General features: G+C 38.0%; 3 protein-coding genes across 3 annotated transcripts; 2 read left to right on the plus strand and 1 right to left on the minus strand.

Annotated features, from left to right (window-relative positions):
* Window positions 1-224: 224 nt before the first annotated feature.
* On the plus strand, window positions 225-12,914 carry LOC122075739 (poly(A)-specific ribonuclease PARN-like). The gene is made up of 8 exons (XM_042640882.1): window positions 225-736; window positions 3,523-3,653; window positions 10,717-10,911; window positions 10,993-11,102; window positions 11,246-11,364; window positions 11,483-11,595; window positions 11,696-11,911; window positions 11,995-12,914. Exons 1-8 carry the CDS (start codon window positions 402-404, stop codon window positions 12,657-12,659), a joined length of 1,884 nt encoding a protein of 627 aa, XP_042496816.1. The 5' UTR covers window positions 225-401; the 3' UTR covers window positions 12,660-12,914.
* A 923-nt stretch (window positions 12,915-13,837) lies between these two features.
* On the minus strand, window positions 13,838-15,303 carry LOC122076395. Its single transcript, XM_042641697.1, has 2 exons — window positions 14,820-15,303; window positions 13,838-14,565 (listed from the first exon to the last, which is right to left on the minus strand). The coding sequence occupies exons 1-2, from the start codon at window positions 15,301-15,303 to the stop codon at window positions 13,838-13,840; spliced, it is 1,212 nt and encodes a 403-aa protein (XP_042497631.1).
* A 1,708-nt stretch (window positions 15,304-17,011) lies between these two features.
* On the plus strand, window positions 17,012-17,962 carry LOC122076396. The gene is made up of 2 exons (XM_042641698.1): window positions 17,012-17,039; window positions 17,100-17,962. Exons 1-2 carry the CDS (start codon window positions 17,012-17,014, stop codon window positions 17,960-17,962), a joined length of 891 nt encoding a protein of 296 aa, XP_042497632.1.
* Window positions 17,963-27,889: the final 9,927 nt, after the last annotated feature.

Raw genomic sequence — 27,889 nt, forward strand, 5'->3', positions numbered from 1 at the left:
GCCCAAGGCCCAAGACCTCCAAAGCCCATGATGACTCAACTGACTTCTCAAACAAAGCCTAGGACCATTGGGTTTGCGCAGGGTTTCAAAAATTGGTGGATTGGAGTGGGAATTGACCAATTTGCCTTGGAATCTGTCGGGACTCGGGACCGCCCCTGTTTTCCATTTCAACCGCTCTGAATTGAAATATTCCTTCCATGATTCCGATGAATAAGTAGGTTTTCAGATCATATGGCCAATTCTAGGTTTACCGATCCCGATTCGGGCTGATTCTCAGTCGATATGAAACGGAATCGGCAGAGACCGATTCGATCACCGATTCCTTTTATGCAAAACCCTGGGTTTGGAAGGCCCAACTTCAACTCTCAAGTATCTGTGCGAAGGAATGAACAGAGGAGACGATGTCTCGGTTTCTGCAAAGACGTTTACTCTGCAGCAGAAGCAGTAGCAACAGCAACAAGAGCTCAAATCAGCAGCAATGGAAGGTAAAGCAGGTGACGAGGTCCAACTTCTCAGAGGCTCTGGAGGGGATCAAGAGGCATATCCAAGATTCAGATTTCATTGCTGTTTCGTCGCAGAAGAGCGGGGCCTTCTCCGCTCCTTGGCGTCGAGTGTTGTCATTCGACACCCCTGAGACTGCCTACTGTAAAGCCAAAGATGCTGCTGAGAAATTTCAGCTCTTTCAGTTTGCCGTTTGCCCTTTTACTATAAAAAATTCCAAGGTCATCGCCTTCCCGTGAGTCTCTCTCCCTCTCTCTTTCTTTCATTTGTTGCGTTTGTCTGTATGTTTCATCAGTGTCTCTTAAAGTGTAGAACCCAACATTGCAAAACATATTTTCACTTGGTTAAATTCTTCATTATGTGTAAAAAATGAAAATTTGCGGTTTGTTCTGATAATATCGATGCGGTTAACCTCTATGTGGTCATATAATGGGAAAAGAGAAGCTAGGGTTTTCTTCTTTATGTTCTAGGTTGGTTGTTCAGTGGAAATAGTAAGATTTTGTAATGTAAGTGAAGTTTAGCAGGTGACAGTTTTTTTATTCTTGGGGATATACACTGAGATGATGAAGAAAGCAATAGTCTATCAAGATCAGATAATTATATAGGTGTCGTGGAAATGTTTCAAAGGTTGCTGGGATAGACATAGGTTCAGATTCTCCCAATTGTAGCATGATCAAGCAGAATTGGTTTTCAGAAGTTTGAGGACTTCGTATGATCTAAAGAACTTAAAGCAGCATATTTCAAGCAGAATGGGGTTAATATCAAGGCTCCACAAGGAAAAAGGGAAGGGGGAGAGGGAGAGAGAAAAGAAGGAAATAAATAATAATTGAAAGGGAAACCAGGGGTCGTCATAGGCAGACCCTGGCGTTTTGGACAAGGAAGATTATCAGAAATGAAATATATCAATCATGCATATAAGGCTTTCCTTGTTCTCTTAGTCTCTGATCATAGATTTCAAATATTAGTGTTATTGTCGTAATACCTAAAAAATATAGACTGTAAGTACAAATAAAGTAGTAAATTTTTGTACTGTTATTGTAAATTACCTTTTGATCCCATTGGCTCTCCTTAGTTTCACTGATACAATCATATTATTACATTGAAGCCACGGACTGCTAAGAGTTGTAGAGGTAGTTGTAGGGGTAGATTAGTATGATATTTAGGAATGCTTAGTTGTTTAGTTATTTAGTTATTTATAAGTTATTGTGTAATGGCTTAGTTGGTGGTGGTTATCTATTGTGTGTAAAAGTATGGGAAGAGTGGAGTATGGTGGATTGTAGTGTAGTGGCTTCTTCCTAGCCCTATTTGTTAGCAAAAGTAAAGGAATGAAGGAGATGTTGAAATCCCAAAATTATCTTAAATGAAATGAGGTAGGCTTCCTCACCTCAAGCCGGACGCCATTGGCTTCTTCTGTAGGGCCAAATCACCTATTTAATCTCCTATTTCTTGTACATCCCTCTTTATTTTCCCTTTTCCCTCCATTTTATCTCATCTCCCCTTGCGTGCACTTGACATTGACCTATAGATTTTAATGGCTAGAGGGCTTAGTTTGCCCCAAAATATTTTCTCAATCTCCATGTTTATCATGAAAGCAGCTAACCAGATGACTGTTTAGTGAACTTTGCTTGGGATGCATGGATAGTGGTAAATCTAATCCAAGCTAGTAAACAGAAAGATTTGCAAGCATGGGATCTCCAAGCAAAAGAATATTAGGAAAGCAAGAGAAATCTTATAACAATGATAGAGGGATCAGTTAAGACCTGATTTCAAGTCAAGTGTAGTTTTCAGTTATCAGAACCTGCCTGCAAAAGATCTAAGGAATCTTAGACCTGGAAAAGGATACACAGAGAAGTCATGATGAGACTGGGAAAAACAATTGAACAGTGCTAGATCTTGTGGGCCAGCTATCTAACTCCAGCAGAGTATACCCAATCAAGAGAGTAGATAACCAGAAGCTTAAGTCTCAAATTTGAGCCAATTCTATGCTCTATTCAGGAAGTTGGATAGAAAAACTGGTCTACCACAGCCTCAAATAGATAGAAAAACTGGTGTGCCTCATGCTTAGAGAAAGTGATGAAACAGACCTGAGAATAGAAGAAATAAAGAAAGAAATGGAGGCAGTATCCACCTGTGAGCACTTTGGAATCCACCAAGGAAGAGCCCAAGAATCCACCAAAGTAAGGTACTTAATCCCCAGCAAGCACACCCAGTTGAAAATCTGAAAATTTTACTAGCATAAAATGTCGGTTGAGCCGTAGGCCATTTTATCTTTATATTGAATTCATAAGTTCAATGTACCAATCACTAAATTTACTTGGAAGTCAAACTGCTACTTGGAATAGCCAAAACTGAAATGTATCTGACACTCCTACTCAACGTAGGACCATAAAACCATAGCATAAACTAAAGTAAAGCATGTATTTTGAACTCCTATGGTCCTACCCTTAGTCTAGACTCGTTAAAGTGGCTGATTACAAAGAAAACCACTTAGACCACAGGCCCAACACATATGTAACCCAACCCAGAATAAGCCTTTTTTTATTATTTTCCTGCATCACTGGAGTATTTATTTGTCTTTGAGTCTTGGGGAGTTTTCTCTTTTTGGGCATAATTAGGACTTACGTATTTTACATAGCTGAAGAATGAAGCTTATTCCCACTGAGCGCATGTACCACATTTGTGGAACTTATTCTACTTAAAACTGGTAAATTCTGTCGAAATTAGAATCCTAGGAATGCTTCCTAATAGTTAAATGTTAATTTTTTTTAATAAAATAAAAGAGTGAAGTTTCAGGACTTCTCCCTTTGCAGTCTGTTTTTATATTATGTTTTCTGTCCAAGATGCCGCTTACAAATATACAGTTCAAACATTGGATCCATTTTCTTCCAGATCTTTATACCTTGATTGAGCATGATAAAACATACTGTAATTTTTTTTTTTTCGTTCATGTTATATTGTCAAATCATGTTTTTCCAGGTTTTTATTTTTGAATGTTTGACGAGATTCCTGTTTCTGTTACAGATACAACTTTCATTTGTTTCCAAGGGATGAGTTGAATATAGGCATGCCATCTTACAGTTTTTCATGTCAAACATCATATTTGACGTCTATGGCTCGGGAAGGTTTTGATTTTAATGTCTGCATATATGATGGTAAGCCATCATATTTAGTTTGATATATAGCTCATTTTACATTGAACTGGTATCAGAAATGTAGTTCCTTCTTTAACATTCAGTTAGAAACATAAAACTGAAAATATCGTTGGAATTGAGAATTATTTTTGGAAAATTGTAGTTAGTAAATCTTTTATACTGAAATTAAAAATTAAAAATATTTAAAATTTTATGAAATTGATATTGTTATTCATTTTCCATATTTGAGAATGGGTATGGAATTGAAGAAAAGGAGGAACATGCTTGTGAATGACACTCTATTACTGAGCATGGCTTAAGATCTCGCTCTCGCCCCCCATCTCGCTAATCCAAAAAAGAGAGATCTCGCCGAGATCATGTATTTTTTTGCGGTCGACTCGGTGGTCATATGGTCTTTGTAGTTTCTGAAACTAGGTATTTATCCTATTTTAGGACTTCTAAACACAATGGAAACATCAGTTTTTAAAAATCAAACTTAAAATGGTACTAATGCAGATGCCTTGGCTTGGCTGGACTGGACTGACCCATTATGGAGGCCTAAGCCAAGACAAGACCAACCCAAACCGAAATTCTGGTCTGGCCAGGGTTGGTAGTTGATATTTAGGAAAGCAAATTAGTATATTTTATTTTTCTCTATTTTAGAAGCAAATACATAGGATTTCCTTTGCAATTAAGTTAGTTTCCAACTTTTAATTGCTTTCCAATTTTATGTGAGGATTTCTTCTTTATATTGCTGTAATCGATAATGGAGTTTTCAGTTTTTGGAATGAAGTAATTGAATGAATCGATTGAGAGATTGTTTGAGAAAGCCTGTGGGCTAGATGTGCATGTGCAACTCTTCCCCTCTCCTATCTTCTTCTTCCCCTGTTTTCCTGTTCCTGGTACTTGATTCTGCCCTTCTTCTCTGCTGGCGGTAATACCACACACCCAAGAAGCTGCTGAAACCTTGTCCGCTACCGGTTGAGACTGAGATTAAGGTCGAAGGTTGCTGCCTTGAAAGCGACCCAAACCTTATAGTAACAACTCCAAGGTCTTTCTCTGCTGTGAGAAATTAGACCTGCAACAAAGCTGAAAACCCTACTCCTCTGCCAGGTTCAGTTCAACTATTGAATGCTCCTCATTCAATCAAGTTTTTGGGTGTCCAACAGAGGGATTCAAGAGGCTTGCTAGTGGAGAACCTTTGTCTGAAACCACAGCTTGAATCGTTCTCTTATGGCTGAGATTTCTGTTGATAGCAGGGCTGGGTCTGTCGCCACCTAGTGTTCCACCGAGAAGAAGGTGGGCTCTTTGTTGTTTTACTAGTTAATTTATGTTTTTCTAGAATTTCCCCTCTTTCTCCATGAATTAGGCTGTGTCCCATATTTAGTGTGTGCTACCTATCCAATCCTCAACAATTAATTTAAATCCTCCTTATGTCCTCTTTGTTTGATCGACTTATCTAGACATTAGGAATTTTTTGGTTATTTACGAAAGTGCTATTCACCACTGTAACTTCTGTTTATTTACAATACTGCCACTGCATTTTGATTATTGAGAACTCCTCTCTTGGGTGGGCCATTAAGAGAACCGAACAGGGTTTTCTTAAACCCTGGTTCTACATTATCTGGTATCAAAGCTGAAAAGATTCCTACAGCGATGGTGAGTAACAATGAACTTATTCAACGGATTGGTTCACATAAAGAAGAGAATGATACAACTATTACCAATCTCACTGAACGAATGACTACCTTAGAGGGAAGTGTCAACACGCTCAATAATAATGTCACTTCTTTACAGACTGTGATGACTTCTTTGTAGGCTTCTATTGACAGGTTGACAACTTCTGAGAAAGGAAAGAGTCCCATGCTATATAAGGATTCTTTCAACTCTGTTCCACAAGGGTTGCCACACGTCACCCCACACCCACTACCACATGTTCCCCTACCACCATCACCACCACCACCACCACTACCATCATATGAGGCTGGATGATATGATGATGGAGCAGACAAGGCAGCGAGATTGGACGTTCTTGATTTTTATGGGGACCACAACCCAGAGCAGTACCTTGATTGGGTTCACAGTTTGGATATTTTCTTCAGATGGTACAACTTGACAGAGGCTAGAAAGTTGATATTTGCAGAAGGAAAATTGAAAGGCACAGCTCATGTTTGGTGGATAAAACACCAACAACAAATCAGACTCGAAGGTTTGGGCAAGTTACTACATGGGCTGAATTGCGAGGTGCGATGGACAGACGATTCCAATTGACCGATTACAAGCAACGGGTACACGTTAGATTTGTGTAATTGAGGCAGGACAATATGTCAGTTGAGGAGTATGTGGCGAAATTCTACTATTTAGCCACTAGATCTGACTCTGAGTGGGATGAGGAAGTCTTAGTGGAGCAATTCCGCAATAGCTTGCATCCACAGATTAGTGCCGCACTGGCTGCTAGTAGATTGTCTACCATGGAGGATGCAGTTCAAGTGGCCTATCAGGTTGAGGAAAGTTTGAAGAGGCCCTACACTCGAAGGACTTTTTCTGACACATACCCTAGAGGAGATACCTCATGCCCACAGCAATCTTCTCCACAAGAGAAATCAGCTTCAGTTAAGAAACCACAGGCTAGTGGTTTTTCATCAACGCCTACATGACCGGCTCGTCCATATTCCGCTCCTTGTCGTGGCTCTGACAAACCTTACTCCCCACCTCGGCGTGATTATGATAGGAACTCAGTATTTCCAAAAGAGGCTATTCAATGCTTCACGTGCAAGGGATACGGGCATCGAGCTAATCAATGTCCTAATCGGTTGTTGGCATATATCGATAAGGACAATTTTATACCCTATGCACCAGAAGAGCAACTGGAAATAGGAACGGTAAGTTTGGAGGTTGAGTGTGATCGTGAGCCTAGTGAGATCAATGATGGTGATAGTGATGGTGAGCGTCAATCGTTCTATGTGATCCGTCCTCTTTTGACTACACAGAAGCTTTTTAAGGAGGAAGATTGGCGTCGTAATAGTATATTTTAGACCAGGGTGCGATGCAATGATAGCTTATGTAATATGGTGATTGACCCCGGTAGTTGCACCAATGTTGTTGCTGAGGATGCTGTTCACAAGTTGGGTCTGAAAACGGAGCCTCATTCGGATCCCTACAAGGTTGGGTGGGTGAACAACACTAATCTGAAAATCAATGAAAGGTGTTTGCTCACCTATTCCATTGGTAGACTGATTGATCAGGTTCAGCGTGATGTTCTTCCTCTCAAGGTCTGTCACATTCTTCTGGGGCACCCATGGTTGTTCGACAAGAAAGCCAAGCATTGTGGATATGAGAATACCTATTCCTTTCAGCATGGTGGACTTGAGATGAAGTTTCTTCCGCCAAAGGATCTTCCCCCTTTGAAACTCAAGAAGACGGCTGGTACTTTTCTCCTCAGGCGCATCGACTTGGACGGCATTCTTGGACCTCATCCAAACTCGACGAAGTCGAGTTCTTTTCAGAGGAGGCGAGCTGATGCAGATGCCTTGGCTTGGCTGGACCGGACTGATCCTTTATGGAGGCCTAAGCCAAGACAAAACCAACCCAAACCGAATTCTGGTTTGGCCAGGGTTGGTGGTTGATATTTAGGAAAGCAAATTAGTATATTTGATTTTTCTCTATTTTAGAAGAAATACATAGGATTTCATTTGCAATTAAGTTAGTTTCCATTTTAGATTAGTTTCCAACTTTTAATTGCTTTCCAATTTTATGTGAGGATTTCTTCTTTATATTGCTGTAATCGATAATGGAGTTTTCAGTTTTTGGAATGAAGTAATTGAATGAATCGATTAAGAGATTGTTTGAGAAAGCCTGTGGGCTAGATGTGCATGTGCGACTCTTCCCCTCTCCTATCTTCTTCTTCTCCTGTTTTCCTGTTCCTGGTACTTGATTCTGCTCTTCTTCTCTGCTGGCGGTAATACCACACACCCAAGAAGCTGCTGAAACCTTGTCCGCTACCGGTTGAGACTGAGATTAAGGTCAAAGGTTGCTGCCTTGAAAGTGATTCAAACCTTATAGTAACAACTCCAAGGTCTTTCTCTGCTGTGAGAAATTAGACCTGCAACAAAGCTGAAAACCCTACTCCTCTGCCAGGTTTAGTTCGACTATTGAATGCTCCTCCTTCAATCAAGTTTTTGGATGTCCAACAGAGGGATTCAAGAGGCTTGCTAGTGGAGAACCTTTGTCTGAAACCACAGCTTGAATCGTTCTCTTATGGCTGAGATTTCTGTTGATAGCAGGGCTGGGTCTGTCGCCACCTGGTGTTCCACCGAGAAGGTGGGCTCTTTGTTGTTTTGCTAGTTAATTTATGTTTTTTCAGAATTGCCCCTCTTTCTCCATGAATTAGGCTGTGTCCCATATTTAGTGTGTGCTACCTATCCAATCCTCAACAATTAATTTAAATCCCCCTTATGTCCTCTTTGTTTGACCGACTCATCTAGACATTAGGAATTTTTTGGTTATTTACGAAAGTGCCATTCACCACTGTAACTTCTGTTTATTTACAATACTGCCACTGCATTTTGATTATTGAGGACTCCTCTCTTGGGTGGGCCATTAAGAGAACCGAACAGGGTTTTCTTAAACCCCAATTCTGCACTAGGTACGTAGACTTCGTACCCTATGTAAGTAGTCTCCGGCTCTTCGAACCTAGGCTAGTATGCTCTATTCCACAATCAACATTTTGCAACCAACAGATGACACACCATAATCTTAAGAATATAAAAAATATCATAGATAATTACTTAATTGATTAATAATTAACATTGATGACTGATGAGTCACATTAACATACATTTGAAAATTTGAAATGACATAAGACAGGCTAGTGATGATGTTTTGATGAAAAAATGGGTTTGAGAAGATTTTTTTTTTTTATATCTAAAATGGTTCTTGAGAAGAAAAGTAACTCTAAATGTGGATGAGGAGGTAATGTTCTCTATTCTTTAAGCTTCAATGAGTGGAGGAATGGAGATCCTCAAGCAAAAACATCAAAATTCTTGCCCCTTAGTGTTTTTTTCTTCAAAAAAGTAGAGAGAGAGAGGCAAGATCTTGCCAAGATTTGGCGAGATCTTGTTGTTTTTCAATCTCGCCTGTGACCTCGTCTCGCTAATCTAAAAAAATAAGATCTCAGCGAGATCTCGCTGAGATTTTGAACCATGTTAATGAGTATGCTTTCTCTTTGGGACTAATAATGGGTTTTTTACACCACAGTTATCTGACCACCAAGGTAATAAAAACTGTTAAAGTTTGAAGACCCTGTGGACGATCTGACATGTATGCAGCTTATTAAATCACATTGCTGGCATCCCCAACCACTACCATGAGACTTGTTGTGCTTCTTTAGAAGTTCCAGCATGAAGTAAGAGTCCTTTCTTTACCTTTCACACCCATGTCTTTGCTGTATAAGTAGAGCAGGCATTCATCCAAAAAATATGGCCTCTTGACCTTAGATAATCAATCATAGGTATACCGTCATGGCTCACAATCCAACACAAGAATTGAATCTAAATGGAAAACCTGTCTCCATTACCACATCAAGGGAATAATCGAGGGATCCAGCCTATAAGAAGCAACATACTTTGATTTTAACTGAGAATGAACCCGAATTGTTAAATCCAGAACACTATGATTCTTTGAAGAGAAGGATCCTCTGACCATTGCTAACCTCCTACCTGATGGTTTGACTATATGATCATAGTGACTCATTAAAAAGGCATACCTGGTTCTCAAGGTCACAACATCCTTACCCTGAAAATGTCGAGAGGTTGTTTCGACCCATAGTTTTTAAGGCGCTGCTAAGGCGTCGCCTTACTAGCGCCTTGGCGCTGTTGCAGTCTAGAGATGGTAAGGCAGTGCTCCACCTTGAGTGAAGTGGCTCCTTATGGGGTTTTTTTTTTTTTTTTTTCAACACATTTTAAAATTACTTGATGAAGATTCCAAATATAGATTTTTTATTGGTAGGTGTATGGTTTTGTTAACACTTGAGATGTATGCGATCAGCTTTACTCCACCAAAAATAAACAAAACAAAAACACGATTCACAAATAGGGTTTGGATTTTGTCAAGGGTTTTAAAAAAGAGCTTTGAGAAGGAATCAAGGAACAAGGAAGAACCACTAATCCAGGCGACCATTTTGCTCCGGCAGCGGTGAGCTTCATTCTTTTTTGACAGGAGTGGAAATATAGTGAATGACCTTAGGGCTTAGGCACTCATTTTGGCATCATAGAGGTAAGTATAATAAATACTTGTATTTTTTATGTCTTCTTTTCTTTATATTTATAATTTTGTTTCATAATTATGTATTTATATTATATGTTAATATGTTATGATGATTGATGATTGATGAAGATGAACTTAGTTTATTCACTTTATTGATTTGTTTCTTAATGAATATCTTACATTGGGATGAATATGAACCTTTAATATTTATTTAACAAATGAGTAATAGGATTCAACTAGGATTTGAGCCAAATAGATTGGTTTTATAAAAAAATTACACAGGAACGCTTTAGTCAATAAGGCGACGCTTTATGCCCGCCTTATTGCTAAGACGCTCCGAAAGACCCTCAAACGCCTCCGTCGCCTTACTGCCTTAAAAACTATGTTTCGACCGCTTGACCACCAGATCACAACATTTGTACCTTTACCATTGGACCAAGCGTGCCCCTTGATCATAATGACCAATTAAGTTATTATATATATATATATATATAAATATTTTTCTAGTGGTTGGTGTTTAAATGTCCAGAGCTTGCTGGTGCCTATTCAGTGATTTTACTGTGGTTGAAATAGAGATTGATCATTTTAAAATATTTGAATCTCATGAGAAACTTTTAGGTCTCATATCCTCTGTCAGATTTGCTTGTGGTCCTCATTCATATGAAAGTTGGAAAATTGTCAGAGGCTTTCCTGGTGTATCGAACTTAGAGATATTGTGACATTGTTGACTGGTAGTGTTATGACTTGGGTGAGAATAAATTGTCTCTTTCTGTTGTTGAAGAGTGCTATAATTTAAAATTGATTAAATTTTACTGGGCAGGTATATCATACTTATCCAGAGTACAAGAATCCAGTGCGAAAGAGAGAATTGGGAGTCCTATTTCTAGGATCCATCCGGTGAAATCTTCTTTGACCCCATCTGTTGCTGATTCAGTGTTCTTGGAAAGGACTAGATCACGAGTTAGGCATTGGATGAATGCATGTAAAGATCCAATTCCAATGAAGGGAACTGATGGTAAGCACAATAATGCATTACTTCTTTTGCATTCTGGTTTATCCCCTTTCCCTCATGTTAGTTTCTTCATGTTAATTGCAGATGCTCTTGTCAAATCACTGAGGAAGCTTATCTTAGGTGAAATGTATGGGTCAAGACCATGCATGAGTATAGATGTTTGCAGTGAACGTCAAGTGGAGCTGGTGCTGGAGGTTAATGAATTTCCTTGTTTTGGGCCTTTCTTGGATGCAATGATTCTTTCATGGGTTTTAGTTTGATGAATGGCAGAATTCAAGTTGGTTTGTGTCATATTTCTGCTCTTAATAACATTTTCTTATATTCATTGTTGCTGCAGATGTTGATTGAGTTCTCTGATCTTATACCTCTAATTATCCCAGACAAAAGTGGGGGACCCGGGGCAGTACGAGTAGTACTGACAAGTTCTGAAGAGGACAAGAAACTTCTTGAGGTTCGGCCTAAGAATTCCTTGATAATCCTTGCCTTGATCATTTGTAGGAATAGTCACTTAATTTTTTTTTTTTTTTCCATTGTGTAATTGTAGTTTTGTTTTTGGTAGGATTGTGACCCTAAGGGAGCTTGAAAATCTTGAAGAGGAGGAAAACAAGCGAGTTCGTGGCTTTCGAGAGGTGATCGATGCAATATCAGTGTCCCAGAAACCTATTGTTGCCTACAACTGTCTTACTGGTGCATCTCTATCTGGATTATTGACACATCTCCTAGAATTTCTAACCTAAAACCTGTTTCATACTATGTTACTAATCTTGCAAGGGATTCAATGATGCAGAATTTACATTCATTCATTCAAAATTCCTTGCTTCTCTGCCTCAGAGCATGAGTGAGTTCATGTGCTCCTTGCGCTTTGCTTTTCCATGCATCCTTGATGTCAACTATTTGTTGAAGGAAATTGGTCCTCTGAAAAAGGCAAAAAACTTGCCAGCTGCGATGTCCTACTTGAAGAGACAATTCTTTATGCCCCTTGACATGGAACTTCCACACCAAGGTAAGCCTCTTTTCTTAGCTTCTTGTTTCAGTTAAATTTTACCTTCTTCTTGGGTCCTGACTTCTCTATAATACCACATTTAGGTTTCTCAGAGCAGGAACATGAAAGGATGAACCATGGGCATAATGTTCTAAGAATAACACAGTCGTTTGCCAAATTCTGCTTGATACTGAAAGTAACTCCTGGTACTAACCAAACAGTGAATGATGATCTGGATAATTCCTTGGAAAGCTATTCAAATAATTTCAATCCCTTCTGTACCAGTCTCCAAGAATCAATTGATGCAGAAGGTATTGTGTGGATGGATAATACGAGAAAAGTGAGCACTGAAGACCTAGCTTTCTTGTGGGGATTCAGAAGTGGGATGTCTGCTGCAGTATTGAAAAGCATATTCCGTGGATCCCATGATGTGTTCTCTGAAGATTTTGAGGTTCGGTTAGTGGACAAAAGTTGTGCTATTGTAGTTTTCTGGACACCTGGTTCAGTTGAGGTCTTACTTAATGTGCTGGGTTCTGGGGCGGTTGGTTCTGGTGGTCTGAAGGAAATGATTTCAGAAGGTCTTAGAGGAGCTGGCTATGAGTTATATAAGAGAATCTGCAGATTAGGTTTATGGGAATCAAATTTAGCTGAATCATTGGACAGAGCCTTGGAAGAGCCTATCCCTGATGTACTGGGAGCCAATTCCACAAAAGATTTGTCAGAGATATACTGGAGCAATGATTCTGTGATTAACCTTGAAGATCTTTGATATAAAATTTTTCTCTCTTATGAAAGGCATAAAAGGGTTATGATGCTGATTGCAGAGTTCATGAACTGATAAGGCAGAGGATTTCATATATCATTAAATCAGATCCTGGGAGATTTAGTGGATAAACAAATCTACTCAGATGTGAACGAAAAATAATTCTTTTTTTAATTTATTTTTTGTAAAATTTGAAACACATTGAAAAGCAGGTTAACAAGGAAATGCTGTTACGAGAAGGTCGTTAGATACCTTAGAAAATTGTTGCATCTTCTGTTCTTCATTCTTGTGCTGCTTCTAGAGCTTGGAGATATTCATGTTTTGTGCTGGGTATTCGTATTGCTGACTTATCATTTTTGTATCACTAATTTCTATGAATCAGTTTTAGAAAAGAAATTCAAGAAGGAACATTGTCAAAGTGATGCAACCATGGTTTTAAGTATCTCCGATACCGATACGATACCCTCCGATACGTATCTTAAATTTATCCGACCGATACGATACACATCGATACGATACATGAAATTTTTAAAATCCTTTCGTATCGATATATATCTTACAATACATACCGATATGCATCAATACAATACCAATACACATCGATACGATACGATATGCCTCGATATGACTATGAAAATTATAAAATTGAGGTAAAATGTACGTTTCGGTATGTATTGGTACGTATCGGTGAGTATCGGTATGTATCAATCGGTACGTATCGATATATATTGGCACGTATCGGTGAGTATCGATATATATATCGGTACGTATCGGTGAGTATCGGTATGTACCGATACAATGCGTTATGGTCATATAATGGCCAAGATGGGTAATTTTTCAGAAAAACACGATTTTTTGAAGGGTTTTTGTTCCAAAGTTGCTGTCAGCCATATTTCTCTCTAACTAAAGTGGAAATCAAGGTTGGGAACAAGGATTTTACATTTATGGGACAACTACAAACCTTGAATTCTTAGTACGATACCCTCAATTTAGTGTTTATGCATAATACATGTTATCAATAGCTTTTTTTAACAAATTCTTTATGCAAAAGTGTTTAAAAAAATGTTTCCTATCAATTTATGTGTGTATCTTTAGCGTATCTTAGTGTATCTCCGATACGATACGATACTGTCCGATACGTATCTTAATTTTGACCGACCGATACGGCGATCGATACCGATACTTTAATCCTTGTGACTCTTCCTGAAATTTGAAGGAAGTGCTTCTCTTGCTTCTCTTTTCCTGATTTTGTGAGGTCTACTTGGTAACCTCTTCAGATTTGGTGGTAGTACTCTCTCATTAGGAGCATCATCCTTCAACACTGCCAAATCTGGAAGTGGATGGATCATCTCTTTGTATGTATCCAAGTATTTTCCAATACTAAAAAATGGATCACAATAGTTGACCAACTCTCCCCTTATGTATGATATAGAAGTTGCAGCATGGAGACAAGGTATACCAGTGCTTTCCCAAACTCTACAATCACATCTATAATGGTTCAAATTAACCACAAATCTGTTTTCAAATCTATTTAAAACCTCAAATTGACCTTCACCTGCTGGTTGACACTTGTAATGCCTTGCTTCTTGCTGAACCTTGTTCAACTTCACCATAACCCTTGGTGTTACTTTACCCTCTAACATGGTTGCCTTCTCATACCTTCTATGTAGCCTACCCATTATTTTCACCCTTAGGTGATCAACCAATGTGAGAATGGGTTTGCTCCTTAAGTCTCCAATCCAGTGATTAAATGACTCAGTCATATTGTTCGTTATATGGTCACTTCTTGCTCCTACATCAAAGGCATGCCTTGACCACATCCTCGAGGGAGTTTCATTCAAATACAAGTATGCATTTTCCTTACTCTCCTTGATGCTATTCATTTCCTTTTGAAACTGAAGTTCAGTTGAAGCTTGTGAGACAACTCAAAAATGTAGTCTCAATAGCATACCAGGGTGCTTTGCCTTCAGGTTTTGATATAGATGCCTACTGCAAATTCTTTGGTGAGCATAAGGGAAGATTGTGGAAATCACAACTGACAGCCCCTATACAACAACACATATGGAAAATGTTAGGACATGTAAATGAGTAATTCAAAATACATATAAAAAAGAAAAAAAGAAAAAAAGAGAAAGAAAAGTATATGCCCCTATACCTTCTATCTGCCTGACATGAATGTGAGTGACATATCATCACTGTCATCGAGTAAAGCATCTCGTAAATTATCCAGAAACCACGTCCAGCTATCCTTAGACTCAACTTCAACTACACCATATGCGATAGGAAAAATACCATTGTTCCCATCAACAGATATTGCACTCAACAGTACCCCTCCATACCGGCCCTTGAGGTGGCAGCCATCAAGACCAATGAACGGTCTACATCCTCTTAAGAAACCCTTATTGCAAGCATCAAAACAGACAAACAATCTTTTAAAAATCGGATTATCTGACATACGGTTCCTGTTCTCAAACTGGAGCTTAAAAATACTCCCAACATCCTTCTGAAGTACCAACCTAGCATAAGCAGGTAATTTTGCATATGATGTGGAATGACTTCCTTCATTAATCTCTAGGGCAATCCTGCATGCCCTATATAGCTTGGTATAGTGAAATTGAAGACTGTATGTTTTCTGCATGTGATCAACCATGGTCTCTATTTTCATTTCTGGTTAAACCTTCAGCTGTTGAATAAGTTTCATTACTATCCATCTAGATGTAGCAGACTTGTTCTTGGTTGCCTTAATACATGTATGAATTGGGTTATATGTCTTTACCATGTAGGTGATACCATCTGATATTGGTGAAGCATGTAATCTCCATGAACAATTTGGTGCTCTGCATATAACTGTAACTCTAGTTTGTTCATTTTTCAGCCTGATAATATCAAACCCCTCTTGTAGTATATACTCTCTCAAAGCTTCCCTGAAATGGTGCACATTTCCATATACATTACCTTCAACAATCTTCACCTTGCCACCTTCACCCACATAGTTCTGTTCACCAAATTTGCCATAATACTCTTCAGATTCATATCCAGCTAGGTCATCATCAATTGGATCCTCATCATTTTTCCCATACCCATCATCCTCTGTAGATTCACTGTCATTTCTGACCATCTTCTTTTTCACTTTCATCATCCCACTCGTCTTCGCTGCCAATTTTTCACTCTTCATCATATCCAACCATAGATCATCCGAACATGCATTGTTGTTGCTAATAGCCCTGACAACCTCATTAGACACTCTCAGTCTCTTACCAGTAGCTTCACTTCTGCTACTAGCTCTTCCACTAGAAGTAGCAATGCTCACACACCTTGCAATGGTCTTGGTATCTTTACCTCCCCTAGCAGTAGCTGTAGCACAAGCAATAGCACTTCCACTTCCACTACTATTAGCATCAATAGTAGCTCTACATATAGCAATTTTCCCTTGCTCTGACCAGGACCATCACCATATGGTTGTAGAGCCTGTTGACATTGTCCACTAGGTTCATCATCAAGTTCACCATCTCTATCATTAACCAGACTGCTAGGGAACCGGTTAACTGTAAATTCATCGGTTGCAGACTTGTTGTGAACAATGTCATCCACATATATATTTATCATATCACAACTATGCAAGCCAAACAACTCATACACTGATGGATCATCTATTACCTCCTTTATCTCATTGTTTGATAGTATACACTTCGCTTAGAAAACTACATTATGACCCACAGGCACATGTGTGATGAGTTCATTGTAGATGTCATACACCATGTCCAAGTAGCCATATAAGTCTGGATCAACAATTTTAACTACAGTCTTCCCACTTCAATGGTATTCAATAGCACACTTAACATTCATTGCTAAAAAAAAATTCAGATGTGAAAACAGAGAAAATCAGTAACATTACTTAATACTCATTAGAATGGTAAACTCTTCATCAAAGATTTCAGATAATACACAAGTCAAAGCATTTATACATCTAAAAAAGAAATTTCCAAATCAAAATCAAGGACCAATCATAGCAATGCATAATACAGAGAACCTAATCATAGGATTTTTCAAATATCAACTATTTTCCCATATATATTTTCTCATAACAAAATAATCTGGTTAAATCATCAATCCACACTTAACATAAATAATTGATCTTTTCTAACTTTCTTGAGGGATGAGGTTGTCATTTTGCCCTCTCTATCCGGCCGTATAATAAGATAATATATCATGTACAAGAGAGGGAGAGAATAGGTTTCACAGCAGCAACAGAACGTAAGTCAATAGAAATCGTGAACCTCTGATGCAGGAACTATAAAACCTCTAGATGATTGAAGACTAATTCACAGATATGCTACTTGATCACACATTAAGCTGATATGAATGGGTCATATACTTATCTTAAAGGTTAGAAGAAAGAGAAAAAAAGAGGGGGGGGGAACCAATGGAAGTTCCATTTGGTTCTAGGAAGACTACAACCAGAAATTAATATCTTCATGGTTGCTGTTGGGCCAACCATGGTGGTTATAACATTGATGCTCCTTATCAAACCTGTTGGAGGTCACAGACAGAATCGGCCATCCGATGGTTTGAATTTCACATTTATTTACAATGTCTGCCTCCTTTTGGCTGCTTATTTGATGGGGATCATGATTGTTGAAGATATTGTCGATCTGAACCACATTGTGATCACCTTGTTCACAATTTTGTTGTTTGTTCTCCTACTGCTTCCTATTGTAATTCCCATCCTATTAAGCTTTTCTTTAGAGCAGAGACCCGCTGAAGAGAGCCTTCTCCCTGTGCCTCAGAAAGAAGAACCTAGCAAATCTGGCCACGATGTTAACGAGGTTATTTTCAGTGAGTTGGAGGATGAGAAACCAGCGGAAGTAGACTTGCTTCCTGAATCAGAGAGACACAGGCGAATTGCACAGTTGCAAGCAAAACTGTGCCAAGCAGCTGCAGAAGGGGCAGTGAGAGTCAAGAGAAGGAAAGGTCCACGTAGAGGTGAGGATTTCACATTGATGCAGGCATTGATAAAGGCAGACTTTTGGCTTATCTTTTTCTCTCTTTTATTGGGTTCAGGTTCTGGTTTGACCGTGATCGACAATCTTGGTCAGATGAGTCAGTCTTTAGGGTATGACAATACACATGTATTTGTATCCATGATCAGCATTTGGAACTTTCTTGGCCATGTTCGTTCCTTTGTTTCTTCCCTCAATAAATACTTACTGAAACATAAACTTATGGCTGGCGGTGATCGATTTTTGCGGGATCCAATCATTGAAGGTTCAAATTCTCGTTTTTGGGATGGGACTCTTTTTCTAGTTTAAGGAGAAGGAGGAGAAAAGAGGGGAAGAAGCTAAAGAAGATTGCAGAGGTTTTTGGTTTCTTTTTTGTTTTCTTAAGGTACTATGTATTGTGCTTCTCTAATTTCTGATCTAAGCTTTCAAATCTCATATGGGTTTTTCTTTATCTGGGCAATGCTGAGTGAATAATAACTGGTACATGCAAAATAAATTGTAAATGCATCATCGTTTCATGAGCATTGCTTTGTTCATCTGTTAATTTGTTCACTTCCTGATCACCCAATTCATAAGTTTAAGGGCTTCTTCCTTCTACAATTTATGCTATTATTATTATTACATACATTTGAGGCTTGTTCCTCATTTCTCACTAGTTTCTGCGATCCGTTGTGGCAATTGGAATAGAAGCGTTCATTGATACGCATTTCAGTCCAAAATCACACGGGTTTGGAGATGTTTTCTTGTTTTCAATTTGTGGCTCCTATTGCCAAATGTTAAAGATCATCATCAAACAACAGTCCAAGAAAAAAATTTACTTTTTTTTTCCCCACTCCAAAGTGCATAAACCCTAAATTAGAAAGGAAGAAGAAGAAGTCGAACCCTATATACCTTGGGATAGAGGTTCGGACGCCAGAGGGGGGAGAGCTTTTCACTTTGGAGGGGGGAGAATCGCATGCCGGAGGGAATAGAATTGGACACCGGAGGGAAGAGAATCGAGTTGCAGGGGGTGTCATCGTCTTCTTCTTCTTGTCTAGCCGAGTGAGTGAGAGGAGTGAGAGGAGTGAGATGAGAGATGAGAGATGGGAGATGGGATATGGGTTTAGGAGATGGAAATAAAAGAGAGGGCAATATTGTCCTCTCACAATAGGTGGGGGTATTTTGGGTATATTATAAAAAAACTAACCGGTTTTCATTCATTTCTCACGGTTGGCTAACGGCAGGGACCGATTTGAAATTTTTTGAATTTTTAGGGGGTGGCTTTGACATTTCGAAAAGTCCAAGGGGTGGCATTGAATAACGACCGAAGTTCAGGGGGTGGCAATGCAATTTTCTCTAAAAACTATAATATACGTTTGGCCATGCTTAATGAAAATCGATTTTCTTCTGTAGGAAGTAGAACTTATCCAGATGGTAACCCATCAATGTCTCAATCTCGGGAGGAGATATAAAACATGCTTGAAGTGGAAGTCCAATGTGAAGAAATGTTGTGACAATAGAAATCAAAGACTCTATGGTTGGACAAAGGATACCGCAATACTAAGTTTTTGCATGCAATTGCAATAAGATTCTTCGGCTGAATAAAAAAAGGTATACTCGATGCACGAAGCTCCAGCATGTGCGAGGTCCGGGGGTGAGAACTACGCAACCTTATGCCGAATATGTCAAGATTCTTTGGCTGAATCTCTCTAGCATTTGGACAAAGTATGAAGAGAAGTTTTTCAATAAATGATTAACCATATCATTCCATCTTTACTTCTGAATGGTAGATGTTGGCTTTGTGTACTTAGTTCTTCAATCAATCTCCCAATCGGTTGATGTTCACACAAATGTTGAAGAAGCAATATCTTAAAGAAGCACGAAGTAACAGAAGACTGCCTCTTCCACCATGGAAGCATAAATGGTGGCATACTATAAAGTCGTCTCTTAGGCATCTCAAGGTTATACGTACTTTCTATTGAGAAATTAGCTTGACTATTCTATGACAATACTGGGGCTTTAGAATTTTTTAACAACACACGCTCAATAAGTCGTTGCTGACACATTAAAATTAAGTATTTTGTTGTTAAAGAGGGCGTTCGGGATCGGCGAGTTTCAATTGAACATATCAGCACTGAAGAAAAGATTGTTGACCCCTTCACCAAAGAACTCATGCCTAAAGTGTATATAGATCAAGAGGTCATATAGGACTATGTAAATCATTAAGTGCTTAAAGTTAATGTTTAAGGTATTACAATGTACAGTTTTGTGATTTCGAATTCAAGATTTATGCCATTTTTGCACTCTATTATTTCCTTAATTTTAGTGTATACATCCAGCTTTTCGCCTATAAGTTTGAAAGGCAATAAATTTTTTAAAATAGCATTAACCATGTACTTAATTCAGATTTAACCATGAAGTTGATTCTATAAAATTGAACTCACCACATAAAGATTCGTGTTAGGGAGGACAACCCTTCGTCATACATGGAAGGAAGTATTGTTCTATCGATTGATAGATACCATCATGATTCATGGGTTTAAATTTTTATTTCGAATATACAACACTCCTTAAAGGGTTATGTTCTTCATGACCATATATTAAGTTAAGGACTTATCATGTACACTTGGTGTGTGACTTGGTTCCAATCACCTAATGAATACCAAGGAAAACTCTCTCGAGACATCTTTTCTATCCCCTCAAGATCAGATCTGCAACACAAATTGATCAGCAAAACCACAACACTCAAATCCAACCCAAAACACGACCTTATATTAGCTATATCTACTGAGACATTATCGGATCAATTTTCAAAGCATCAGAGATGGCGATATGAGAAAAACAAAGATTTGGATTCGATCCTCCTTCGTTTATACCTCCTAATTAAGAATCGTTATTCAATTTCTGGTTTTTGCTGTTCACTGTTCACTCTTTCTCTCTACAATTTCCTTGTGAACCACTTTTCTCCGAGAAATGTGTTATCGTGGTGCTAGAATCCCTTTTTGTTTTCAAGGCATCCAAACACAATCTTAGGGAAATAAAATTTGTTGATTGACGATCATCGCCCAATAACGTAAGTATCCCATCAAATTTATAGACTTCTCAAGAAATAGAGTAATATGATAGATGATCATCTCGCTAAGTAGTATCATAAGATAGGGAAGTAGACTTCTTAAGAAATAAAGTTGGTTGTTAAATGATCATCACTCAATATCGGAAGCATGGTTTGAGGAATCAGATTAAGCAGAAGCAGGCGGATCAATATCAATTGAGGCCAATCCTAGATCTCGTAGTTGAGCTAAATCACCCGATCTGATTTGATCCTATAAAAAGGAGTTAAAAACCCAAATTTTCTAGGCTTTTCACCTATTCTTTATTCCAATCACAATTTCAGAGGTTCCACTGTAAGATTTCCTATTAGGTGGGCTAGCATAGTCAAAGATTTGTTTCCAAAATCGGTTTAGTGGTGTTGACTAAAGATGGAGTAAGCATAAAGAATCCAATATTATTGGTAAGTGATCTCTATGGAGATATTAGATTCTATTAACACACCTTAATGGTATGAAATATTTATTACTATGTGTGGACCTAAGGTATTGTTTCCTTAATGGGGAGGAAATCCTAATTTTATTGCAGGGTTGGTCCCTACCCTCACCCCTATATATAGTTATCACTGACCCATTAAGTGATGCTAACGATCAAAAGCAAAAGGGAAAGAGGGTAGACCAGACCAACATTGATCGTGTTGTACAGGAGCATACAATAAGACATTGAGGAGTTCTTATTCTTCAGCCATGGATTCAGGTATGCCTAAAACTTGTCTTTGTAGTGTTTGTCGTGCATGCTTATCAATCTTCATGAATCGTTCCGTATTTATTTTCTTTCAATGGTATAAAAGCCTCGTTCATGAAAAATCGATCGGTAGTACTACCAGTAATAAAAATCAATTTCTTCTCCTCGAGTCGTTTTGTTTTGAAGAAACGAGAAAAGTAATATATTATATATTTTTACTAAAGGACAAAACTAACAAAAAAAAAAAAGACAATAAAAAGGGGTGAGTTCGGTTTTGGTTGTTTTTTGTAAAAAAAAAAAAAAAAATCCCTTGATTTGTCTTTTATAGAACCGTACAAACTTAAAAAAAAAAAAATTTGTCAATGGCCTATCAATAACAACTTCAACAATGTATAAAAAAGTACATGTCAGAAGTGGGATTTGAACCCATGCTCTCTCATGAGAACCAGAGCTTGAGTCTGGCGCCTTAAGTACTGTTTGGTTGCCAATTAAAAAAAAAAAAAGTTTTCCTTTCACTGATTGTTTCTCTTTTTTAAGAAAAAAAAATCGTACAAAGTTTATGATTCTTCAATAAAAAAAAATTATAATTTTTTTTTCTTTCCATGGGTGATTATGAAAAATCTAAACCTTCATGTTTCTTCGGTTTGAATAATCGAATTGGTATATCAATGGATCGGTAGACTCGGTACAGATAAAGGGTTAAAATAATAATAATAATTAAAGTTAAGGGTATTTCTATCTTATACGAATTGGATTAGGTGGGATCAATATCGACCTTGATTGAATATGGCTTTGTATCATATGACTGTTTATAGCTGGTTATTATCCTCTTTTAACTTATCCGTCCCAATCCCAATTCCAAGTATCAAGTATTTGGTGACTCCTTTCAACTATAACATTTAGTATGAGATGACACATAGACATGGTTATTTCAACTATAACATTTAGTATGAAATGATATATAGACATGGTTATATGGGACAAGCATTGTCTTGTTTGTAAAATTGATGTGAGTTTTTTGGATTTTTTATCCTGTGGTATGCATAAGAAGGGTTAACATTTAAGGCAATGGAGGATAATGTTTATTTATTTATTTATTTATTTTAAGGTTAAATGGGCTGAGCCTATGGGTGCTTAAAAGTTTGTTTTGGGTTGCCTATGTTTATTTAAATGTAATGGGTTGAAGCTTATGGGCCTAATTTGAAATAGGCTGAATTGAACCAAATTAAATATGGTTTGGTAAACCAAATTAGATTGTAGACCACTATAATGTTGAACATGTATGTTTCAAGCATTGTTTGATTAGATCCAATGATCCGAATCAAAATCGATTGAGACTGATCCTACACTTGATCGTTTAAGACTTGGCATTGGTATTGTGTCATAGGTAAAATAATAATAGTAATAAAATCCAATGTCTTGATCAAGTCCCCTTAAAGTGATTAAATGCTAAACCAACCAAAAATCAAGATGAATGAGTTCTACCAAAATTGTGTCATGACTGAACCGATTAGGTTGGTCAATTCAGATATCTGACACATTGACCTCGAAAATTGAATTATTTGGATTTTCTAATGGGTCGTCGAAAAACCCACTGAGAAAAGTCATCAACATTGACTAATGTTAATCGGGAAAGTATTTATTAAAAAAAAAACTATTATTTTTGTATTAAGCCATATAACCAATTGGTTATTGATTAATGTGTTGAAAATTAACTATGTTATTGATATTGTGAAGGATTTTATCATTTAAAATGGTCTTATATGGTAATGATCAATTTTCACATAATGTCTAATGAGGTTTTTTAGATTTAAAACAATTATTTTGAGAGTCCCAAGGCCTTGTGAATAATAAAATACTATTGATTTTTATAATGTCACTTTATCATATACTTGGGATGTTGTGGATAATTACTTAACTGGTCAAACCAGTGGGAGGATGTAATTATATATTCTGAAATGTTGTTTATGGTTCGACCAGTGGATGTATGTTCAATATACTGGGTTGAATTTAAAACAAGAAAAATGAGACATATTTTGTGTTCCATAATTGTTTTGGAACAACTATAGTGTTTTGTCTTTATTCTATAGTGGCTTCAGAATTGTATTTATGTTTATGCATGTTTTTTACACTGGTTTATCATTACTATGATATTAAAAAGGTCATTTATGAATGACATATGTAGAAAATTAATGGCATTTTATGTTTGCATGTCATATTTGGAATACTCTATGATGAATAAATATATTGGAGTTAAGTTGGGTGTAAGCTTTCGCACATGTTTAGCTGCAAAACGTATTTCTAGGGAACCATGAAAGGGTGATGTGGATTCCACCAAAGTGACGTATATTGTTCTTTCATAGTTTTCCCTAGGGCAGCATAGTAGGTGACATTTGCCTAAAGATGATGTCACCAAAGTTAAAAAAAATAACAGTAACCTAAGGATTTTGATCCCAAAGGTAAGGGGATCTCAAAAGTTATTGTTCTTTTCACAGTTAATACAAGAAAATGAGAGGACCAGTGTATTCATGTATTAAAGGATAAGGATACAGTTTCAACTATAACTCTTGAGTGATATAGTCATTACAGTGAATGCACATGAATCTCACCAAATTAAACTTTCTTATTGGTGTGGTCTATTTAAATCGATTTTTGTGAAGATTCTTTATGGGTAGAGTTGGCATCTTAAAAATTAATATTAATGATGATACTTATACTCATATTTGAGATGTTATGACACAAGATCATCCTACGTTGCTTCTACATGTTGATGATTTATTAACTATTTTTAGCATAGTATCAATGAAATCCAGTGTTTGAGTCTAATAATTGTATAGACCATAAATAGTTTATGCAAATGGAATCAGAAATTGTTTAATTTTGATTTATTGAAATGACTTTTGAAATCTGTTTATACTATTGACTATTTTGGCCTTGTTTATTCAAGCCAACAGTTAGATCTAGTTCTAATATGAACTGATATTGACTCTTATAAATGGTACTTTTATTAGGTCATCTAGTCCTACTCTCTTATATTAGTGGGAGAATAAATTATTATCCTATTGAGGGTGATAGATGTATTATGCATTTCATGAATTTTAAGTCAATCTAGGGTATTTTGATATTTTCTTCGATGTTATATTTATCATCCGTGACATCAGGTTTTGTCACGAGACACATAATTATGAGTTTTGACACCCATTTATGATTCAAAATATCACAAGTGCATTGTTTAAGTAATATTTCTTCGAATTTATATGTCATATTTGTACTTATGATAAAGTTCAATTTTATTGAAAATTCATCGAGATAAAATAGATATATTATATTTGAATGATTTAAATGAACTTATTGAAGTTTTTGTGGCTTATTGGTATAAAGCCTATGAAGTTGTTTATACTTACTATGGATCTAAGCCAACATTACTTTTATTTATTAAAGACTTATTGTTGTTTTTAGCCTATAAGTTATTCGGTTCATGTGCCCTATTAGCTAAATAATTTTCTTTTGACTTGAAGAAATTATGGGGCTTTATTATGATTGACTTTAAAGTTTATGGGCTAATATTTGTGTTGGATATTAAAATCATATGGATTGAAAGTTTATATTTGTATACAACTTTATATATCTAATGAATTAAGGATAAAGTAACATATTTCATGTGTTTTTTGTTATTATAAATAAATATTATGAACTTTCATATTTAGCATGTTGTAATTATAGAAAATATCATATTTAGATTTTTTATTTATTTATGGTAATGGATGGAAGTACAAAAATGTCATACCAAGAATGTACTCACTTTGATAACTGTTAAATTATGGTGTTACCATATTGACTATTAGGGTTTATAATGGATTGCTTTTGTGGGCTTATGTTGAATATTTTATTAATTAAATACTGAAATAGCTCATCTTGTTGTTTGCATCCAAAATCTAAACCCACGGGCATTTGGTAGCAATCCAAGTCTATAGGTTTTCATAATTTCAATGATTACGCTTCCACTTAGTGGGCTAATTACTGGGATTGTGAAATTACTATTGACTATTCAAGATGGGTTGCAGTCAAGGAGACCATATGGCGAATGATGTGCTCTTGCCACCACATGTGAGTCTTCATTTGGTCGGTTTCGCTTGATAGTGTGAGGGTGACGTTTTGGGCTTCATATCTTTGAAGATTCTTGTCTTGCCACCACAGGTGACGGAATCTTCAGAGTGGTATTGTAATACCCCGCTTCTTAAATCCGGTCTGATTTCACGGTTGAACCGGTTTAACCATGCAGGAACCGAGCCAGAGAAAATTAGAGCGGGTTCCTTATGGGCTATGATGGCACGGGTGACCTTAAACACCGGTCGGCCCGATAAGTCCGAGCCAGTGCCAGAAGAGACGGGAGTGCCCAAGCCGTGTACATACACCTACCATAAGGCCATGTACGGATAAAGCAGGTATTATATCTGTATTTTAAGGTATATACGTATACTATATCGTATGCCAAGGGTGGGGTTCGTGCCGAGGCCCGAACCCTGTCAAAATCCCAAGTTTTGGCCCTCAGGTGGGCGGACAGGTGGGTGCACCCACCCACCTGAGTGACCCATCCATGTGCACTATTCACTTATTTAGGAATTATATATATATAGCTTTATGTTTTTCTTTTCTTTCCATTTATGTCACCCGTACGTTGGTGAGGATAGTAAAGAGGAGAGAGAAAAGAAAGGGAAGAAGAAGGGAAGAGAAGGAAGAGGAAGAAGAGGAGGATTTCAGCGGCGTCAAAGCTTGATCTTCCCATTCCGGCACCGGGAGAGTGATCTTCAACTCTAGATCTACAGTTAGAGGTAAGCAAAGTTGGGTTTTGTGAACATTCACCATACCCAAGCTTTAAACCCTTGATTCGAGTATGGTTTCTTGAGATCTTGTAAATCCCCTTTGAAATGATGAATCTAAGGTTTAATAGATGATTTATGTGTTGATCTTGAAGGATTTGAAGAGATATTGACAAGGTGGAAGAAGCATTGTGGGTTTGAAGTGATTTGGAGGGTTTGAAGTCGTTCTTGAGCAAGAAGGTAAGATGGTTTCCCATCACTTGAATCTAACCTAGATCTAGGTTAGAACCATCCTATAGGACCTTGAAGATGTGAAGAATGGGTTGGGAAAAACCCCATTTGAATCCCTAAATAATGGAGAAAGTTGGGAAGAAACAGGGTGTTTCCCGTCAAGACCGGTGGGTGCAACCGGTGGGCCCCTACCTGCCTGTGGGCACCCACTTGAGAAGGCAGGGGGGCCTTCGGGCACAACCGGCGAGCCAACCGGTGGGCCATCCTACCCGTCGATCCTAGTAGGGGCCCCTGGCCCAACCGACGGGTGGAACCGGTGGGCCATACCGGGGGGTCCCTACCCACCTGTCCCAACCGGTGGGTAGGACCGGTGGGCTAGACTGCCCACCTGTCTGACCCACCTGTGTGGCCCCGAAGGTGATCTTTATGTCCGATCGAACCCAAATCGGACGTGTGACCTTCTTTTAACGTTCTAAACATGATTTTATCATCGGATCGTGTTAATTTTGATTCTAAAATGGTGAAGTACTAACCCCGCTCAATTATGTTAGGTTCACCAAATCCTACCCGATTCGCACCGGATCTCACCCGTATTGAACGGGAATCCTTGTACGCTACAGATAAGTGGGGAGAGGACGTTTGGCATTGTTTCAAGGCATTGTTTGGCATTCATTTAATTATATCTAGTCTAGTCATGCCATAATGAATATGCTATGTAGTCTAGTCATCCCACACATTGATGTGCATATGTGCTATGTTTACTTTCCAAATGCCAATTGAATGAGATGTTTATATGTTGAATGCAGAAATCATTGTGCATGTTGCATTGATAGACTAGATGCCGTAGTCGGCTTGGAGACGAGTGCATTGGTGGCCTGTGGAATGGGACACGGAGGCACTATGCAATCGTACTATTGTCATATAGGAGCATGCGGTATTAGGATTCTCACCATCCCGTGCTACGACCCTTCTCAACAGGGGTTAAGGTGTTGGGTTATCATTTGGGGGGAAGTAGTGGTCGCGGTCGTCGGGTCACTGTGTCGGTTAGACATAATGCCCGACGGGTCATGTAGGACAGTCGGCAACCCCGGTGGTACATTCAAGAGGCCCAATCGTACTGCTTTTAAATTGCTGGATTCAATACCTTTATTTTCAGTCATTTACATTTTTGTTGAGAGCCGGTGGACGGCATTGTCTTTACTTTTTCGAGTACTCACGGTGGGCCTTCTCCGACAGCCCTATGGGCGTATCGCGGGAGGGAGTTCGCGGCTCGTACCCGGAGTATACGCGCACTGTGGTTGTAGTAGCACTAAAACCAAGGACTTAGTAATGTTGCTTAGGTGGATGTGATTTAAAATGTATAGCATGACATGTAGTGCATATGATGTGTTGTGATGTGTGGATTGCTGTGTGG

This window comes from Macadamia integrifolia, chromosome 4, assembly GCF_013358625.1.
Source record: "Macadamia integrifolia cultivar HAES 741 chromosome 4, SCU_Mint_v3, whole genome shotgun sequence".
Taxonomy (NCBI): Eukaryota; Viridiplantae; Streptophyta; class Magnoliopsida; order Proteales; family Proteaceae; genus Macadamia; species Macadamia integrifolia.

Bases quoted from the DNA above. Each gene is read 5' to 3' on its own strand.
- LOC122076395 (XM_042641697.1), bottom strand. From the start codon at position 15,303: ATGGTTGATCACATGCAGAAAACATACAGTCTTCAATTTCACTATACC. The intron at 14,566-14,819 runs GCAGATAGAAGG...TTGTCTCACAAG, and splicing joins GTCACTCACATTCATGTCAG to CTTCAACTGAACTTCAGTTT.
- LOC122075739 (XM_042640882.1), top strand. From the start codon at position 402: ATGTCTCGGTTTCTGCAAAGACGTTTACTCTGCAGCAGAAGCAGTAGC. The intron at 3,654-10,716 runs GTAAGCCATCAT...TTTACTGGGCAG, and splicing joins TAATGTCTGCATATATGATG to GTATATCATACTTATCCAGA. The intron at 11,365-11,482 runs GCCTAAGAATTC...TGTGACCCTAAG, and splicing joins AAGAAACTTCTTGAGGTTCG to GGAGCTTGAAAATCTTGAAG.
- LOC122076396 (XM_042641698.1), top strand. From the start codon at position 17,012: ATGAATGGGTCATATACTTATCTTAAAG. The intron at 17,040-17,099 runs GTTAGAAGAAAG...ATTTGGTTCTAG, and splicing joins GTCATATACTTATCTTAAAG to GAAGACTACAACCAGAAATT.